General features: G+C 43.4%; 1 protein-coding gene across 1 annotated transcript in view; it reads left to right on the top strand.

Moving 5' to 3' along the window:
• Positions 1–322: 322 nt before the first annotated feature.
• Positions 323–6000, top strand: part of LOC143035046 (aquaporin AQPAe.a-like) — an 80601-nt gene continuing 74923 nt past the window's right edge. Inside the window, exon 1 of the mRNA XM_076201509.1 lies at positions 323–760. Within this exon, the coding sequence (XP_076057624.1) occupies positions 548–760 (213 nt within the window). The 5' untranslated portion in view covers positions 323–547. The remainder of the gene's footprint in view (positions 761–6000) is intronic.

Here is a 6000-nt window from a genome sequence, read left to right as displayed (position 1 = left end):
CTTGAAAGATGGCCACCAACATCGTCGAGAACGTCTCTCAAGTACAGCTTACGAAGTCACACTTGAGGATAACATAGTTCGTGACAACCTTACCCTTCATCTTCCTCCTCCTCGTCCTCTTCATCAAAATTATTATCGTCATTCTTATAACTTCTCATCCTCCACGTCCTCCTCCTCCTCCTCGACCTTCTCCTCTGCCACCTCCTTATTGGCCTCCTCGACCACCTCATCGCCCTCCTCCTCGGCCTCCTCCTCCTCCTCCGCTCACACACAACGGGACCCAAGAGCTTTGGCGTATACAAGGTGGGAAATCAGGTGGCAGTGTTCAGTTCGGTCGAGCCCCCGACGCGACACGCCGGTTTTAGTCCCACTCGAACTCCTCACTCAGGGACATCGCCGTTTCCGTGGATCGACTTCCTCCTTAAGCTCTTCCTCCGCCTCCATCAGCGTCTTGTACCTGTTGCGACACCCGCCCCCACCATCACAAACACACGCAAATTCCCGAACTCGCACGCAAGTGACACACAAGTGACACACAAGTGACACCATGGGGAAGATCAACGACATAACGAGTTACATCGGTGTCAAGGACGTGACCGATGTCCGAAGGATCTGGAAGATGATCGTTGCCGAGTTCCTGGGGACCCTGGTCCTGGTCTTCATCGGGTGTGGTTCCTGCGTGCAGTTCCCGGAGGCCAGCCCCTCTACGGTCGTTCGGATTGCCTTGGCCTTCGGGATAAGCATTGCTACAATGGCCCAGGTGAGTAATTTTTTTAATTTATTTCTTTATTCGTTTTAGGGTTATTTCCGTCTTTGTATTTTCTCTTTTTCTTTCTGTGGGCCTTTGTATTTTGTTTGTGGACCTTTGGAAGGACCTTTATGAGGGGTTATTTATGTGGGAGTTTGTAAGGAAAATTTTAAGGGTTTCTGTAGAGCTTTGTAAGAATTGTTTTTAAGGGTTCTTCCTGATGGTGGCCTTAGCAAGGGGCCTTTTACAGCAGCGTCCTTAGTAAGGGCACGGCGGTCCAAGTTGCCTTGGCCTTCGGAATATATCTGGGTACAGGTTAATGCCCAGTTTTGTCTTAAGGACCAATTATAGTGAATTTTGGGAATTCCTAGTAAATGCCATTTGGAGCGTTCTTGATAACATAGTGGCCTTTGTAAGGACCTTTTTACAGTAATTTTGGTACGGGACACAATAACCTTGTTAAGGCACAGTAAGAGAACTGGGGCAACTGGTCGATTTATTAGTACAATGCAATTCTCGTGACCTTTAAAGGCCACTCTGTATGACCTTGTTCACGGACAGGTCAAGAGACCTTTGTCACCTGCTTCTAGCAACGTCGGTACAGAACAAATCTAGTGACCTTGGTAAAGACAAGAATGATCTAGATTACTGACCTTAAGAAGGGCCATTTGTAATGATCTTGGTAAAGACCTTTCAAAGACCTTTGTAAGGAATGATTCAAGGGACCTTATGGAGAACCAGTTCAGATAGAGTTCTTAAGGCCAATTTAAGTCACCTTGGTAAAGTATTCTAGACTTGGCTAAGTCTACAATTCAACAATGTGTCTAATATTCGTATTCTAGGTTTAAATTCTCTTCGTTCGTCATTCAGCTACTCAATATATAACGCGAAGGTGATTTGAGGTTTGGAAATTCGAAAAATAAAATATCTGTGATCGAAGTCGTTTCTACTCAAACGAACGAACTAAAGTCGTGATAGTGTGACGGAAAGTACTTTGGGCCTTTCAAGACGCGGCCTCGTGTGAAGGGCTCCATTGCATACTATTTAAAGCAGTCAATGACGGCCACCGCCTCCTGTCAAAGGAGACACGCGGCCTCGTGTGAAGGGCTCCATTGCATACTATTTAAAGCAGTCAATGACGGCCACCGCCTCCTGTCAAAGGAGACACGCGGCCTCTTGTGAAGGGCTCCATTGCAACCTATGGAAAGCAGCCGCAGTCTACCTCGCGTGGGAAGGGTCTGAGGCTGCCATTATTTTAGATAACCGCATCTCTTCGGTGATGCACTTTACTGATTGCATTCTGGTTAATGGTTGATTGTCACGCAGCATTTCCCCTTTGTGAATGGAGGCCGCTACTCGACGGGAGAATGCTGACAGCATCGCTGCTGTCTTATCTCCTAGGACAGAAGCTTGGGTTATCGGTGACTGAGTGAAAAAATACACGGGACGCTGACGAAGTTGAAAATGATTTAAGAAAAAGGTACAACTTTGTTTATATTCTCAGTCCAGTATCTGTGGGTGTGTTCATATTACGGGTTCATACTTAAGTATCTGCCCTTGATTTATTTATGTACCTTTTGTACAAAGTGGCTTTGATTAATTTGTTCAATATGCGTGTGTGCGTGCGTGTGCTCTTATAGCAATCACGACCAACCAATGACACGTTACCCAGAGTAAAAATATGTGAGACAGGAAGCGCGTAGTTGCTACTTTTTTATTGTTTTCGACAAATTTGATATTTGTTTTTGTGTACGCTCTTTCACACACACATACACACATGCGAAAAAAACCCCACAAAGGAAAAAGATAAATGGTGACCAAGCGCTTTCGTCTATTCAGACATCCTCAGGTTCCCAGTGATAGCGCATTGGTTTACGTCACTGTAACTTTGTTACGGGTTAGCTGGGTTCGAATCCTCGGCTCGTCCACGTTTCAATTAACAATGGATGCCTCCATCGAGCGATTCTCAGTCTCGACTGCGATGGCATGAAATTAAAAGTGATTTGTGGTTGCAATACACACACACACCCTCAGACTATGAAATGTGGCACAGTTGTAAGTCTGAAGATTCAATTGGATAAACACCTGAGTTTATGTGCTGCTGTTGCTGCTGCTGCCGTGTCTCTCAATTGGCCACTTTGTTTTCACGCTTTATTTGGGTGATTCTTATCGTCTTTGTTTTCATTTCCTTTTGTTTTGTTTACGTTTTATCTATTGTATGTTTTCTATATTAGTAGTATTCTTATTTACATTATATTTGTATGTATATTATTGTAGTATTTTTATTTTTGTGTATTATGGATTAGTTTCGTCTGACCTTTTTATTAAGTAAAAGGTATCCTGTCTACTATTGTAAACCCATTGAACCCGGACTGTTTCCCCAGTTAGTAGAAATCAATCGCGAAATAGAAATAATATATAAATAATAACATCGGGGAAGCATGCGTCACTATTGGGGACACCCGAATCTGTCCCAAATTATTCTATAACTGTAAAGACTTCATTGTAGAGAAAATAAATATAAATAGATTAATAAAAATAATAGTAAAAATAAATTAATAAATGAAATAGTAATAATAAAAATAAAAGAGCCGCAGGGAAATGATCGACCACGAAATACGATCCACCATCTGACGTATTCTGGGTCAGGTTTGGATGTCCGTGATAGTAAGCCCACGAAATAATCTTGTGTGATGGCCCACCCTTTGTGGACGTCGTGTACATTTGAGCCACACTGTCTCACAGACACACTCACCTCACCTCCTCTCACTTCTCTGCCGTCTAGAAGGGATGTCCCGATATCGTTACAATCCTTCTGGTATTCTTTAAAACGAATAAAATTTTGACCGAAATGTCGTGTTTCTGGTGGCTTCTTTTGGCAACTCTGCCGTATTACTCTTGTGTTTCTGTGTCGTATTACTGTGAAGTAAGGGTGCAGGTCGTCTGTTTGTATGTCTTAATTCGCAGGCCGGGTTTGTGTGTTTACGTTGAGGATGATGACACGCTGGGTTAGGATCTAGTGTTGACCCACACAATTTCGCTCTGCACGTGTAGCATTTGGGAAAAAAAATATATATATATACACACACACACACATACCCCCCTCACTCTAAGGATAGATAGTGTACATAAAATTACCTGTTGACCCATAGTTGGGCAGTTATTTTGTTAGTGGGACATCAGTGTTGGTGACATCACTAAGACAAGACCCTTAAAAATCACAAAGGAGGATAGATAGTGTATATCAAATCAATGTAACATAATTACCTGTTAAACCATAGCTGGGCAATAATATTGTTAGTGAGAGATCAGTGTTAGTGACACCACTAAGACGACCGCCCCAGGATCGCTTGTTTATTATTTAACTACCTGTTCATTTATTTACTTATTTATTATTGACATTATTATAATTTTTACTTTTTTTAATTTTTATTATAATTTTATTATTTTTATTTTATTTATTTATTTATTTATTTATTTTTTTTCATCCGACCTAGTTATGGACTAAAAGGTCTGTCGGGATACTCCTCCTTTGTAATCCTTTGTTTTTGAGGACAAAATCCCACCGAAGAGTTGGAGCCTTGGAGGACGTCAGGGACAGTTGAAGGGAGGGCAGAAGGAGTTTGGAGTGATCAGCCTTCTTCCATGAGTGGAGGCTTCATTCACGAAAGAATGCTGCGGGTGTCTGGTCCGTAGGGGTGGGGGTCGCGAAAGTATTTCATAACTAGAATATATATATATAGTGGGTGTATATGTGTATGTATACACACGTACACACCAAGATTTTAAGAAAACGATGCTGGAAGATACAAAGACGGGTCACCACGAGCATAGCTCCCTTCCCGTATAATACAACTAGGTAAACATACACACACACTATATCTCATTTTATTCTGGATGCCGCTGCCAAACGATTCTATTCAGCTGAAGTGAGTACTGAACGATCGCGACACCTCCTCCCTTCGGGTTAATAAAATCGCCTGACGGCACTCGCCAGAATGAAGCGTTTAAAGGACATTACCGATTGTGAGATTTTTCTACCGAATTTGTTTGAACAGGATGACGCGAAGACAGCCTTCACATGGTCTTTGGATCACGTGTTGGACTCGTAATTAACAGCTGTTTCCCTCCCGTTGTTGTAGCCGAGTGGATCTTGTGAGGAAGTTCTCATTTTTCGCTACGAATATTGGGGGAAGTCTTCATCATTACGGAAATTCCCGATAAATAATGGGTGCTACTTGAGCGTGTGGTCTACATTGATGATAAAAACAAATTTAATAATGATATTGTCAATGACTTGCCCTGAACCAAACCAATTTAACCAAACCTGACCCAAGTTAACCTAACCTAACCTGACCTAACTCACAACGGTCGACCTGTTGCACGGTGACGTCACGGTAAATACACACACACACACACACGATGTGCGTTAGGTCATGTTAGATTACATGACATAACAACATAAGAATGAAGGAGACTGCAAGAGACCATAAGGCCTACACTAGGCAGCTCCGTATCCATCACCACCTGTCATCCCCATTCATAAAGTTGTCTAATAGTTTCTTAAAACAACTGATAGTTTCAGCGCTTACTACATGGTTACTAAGTCCTAGCAATGAAACCTAATGCTCTGTTAGCTTTATTCCTGGCGCTAATGCACTGTTTCCTGGTTTTAAGGTCCGGACTCACTAGAACTCCCAAGTCTCTCTCTCACTCCGTTTTCTCTTTGGGTTAGGTTAAGTTGGGGTTGGGTCCAGGGCAAGTCATTGATAACATATCGTTATTCAATTCGTTTTTATCATCAGTGTAGACCGTGCCCGATAATCGGGAGTTCTCGGGTTAAAGTTAAACCATGAAAGTACTGTTTGTATGGAGTGCGATGGAGGGAAAGGCCCGTGTTGGGTGTAGCCGCCCTTATATACCTGTTGAAATCCATACCATGCGACTAGACACACATACACACACAAACACGCCCTCACTACCACCCACTACCAACTCCCTACCACCACCACCAACTCCCTACCGCCACCACCAACTCCCTACCGCCACCATCAACTCCCTACCGCCACTACCAACTCCCTACCGCCACTACACCACTACCAACTCTTCCATCAGTAACTCCCACTCCACCTACTCCACAACCACCTCCCGGCACCACATCCAGTGCTTCTACCTGAGTAGGTGCTCCTCTCCTCCTCCTCCTCCTCCTCCTCCTCCTCCTCCTCCCGTAGGCTACGCCAGGTCATAGGCTC

The sequence above is a fragment of the Oratosquilla oratoria genome, chromosome 18, assembly GCF_046742065.1.
Source record: "Oratosquilla oratoria isolate Oo_2021 chromosome 18, ASM4674206v1, whole genome shotgun sequence".
Classification (NCBI taxonomy): Eukaryota; Metazoa; Arthropoda; class Malacostraca; order Stomatopoda; family Squillidae; genus Oratosquilla; species Oratosquilla oratoria.
Note: the sequence above shows the minus strand (reverse complement) of the source record. Positions and strands in the feature narration are given on the sequence as shown.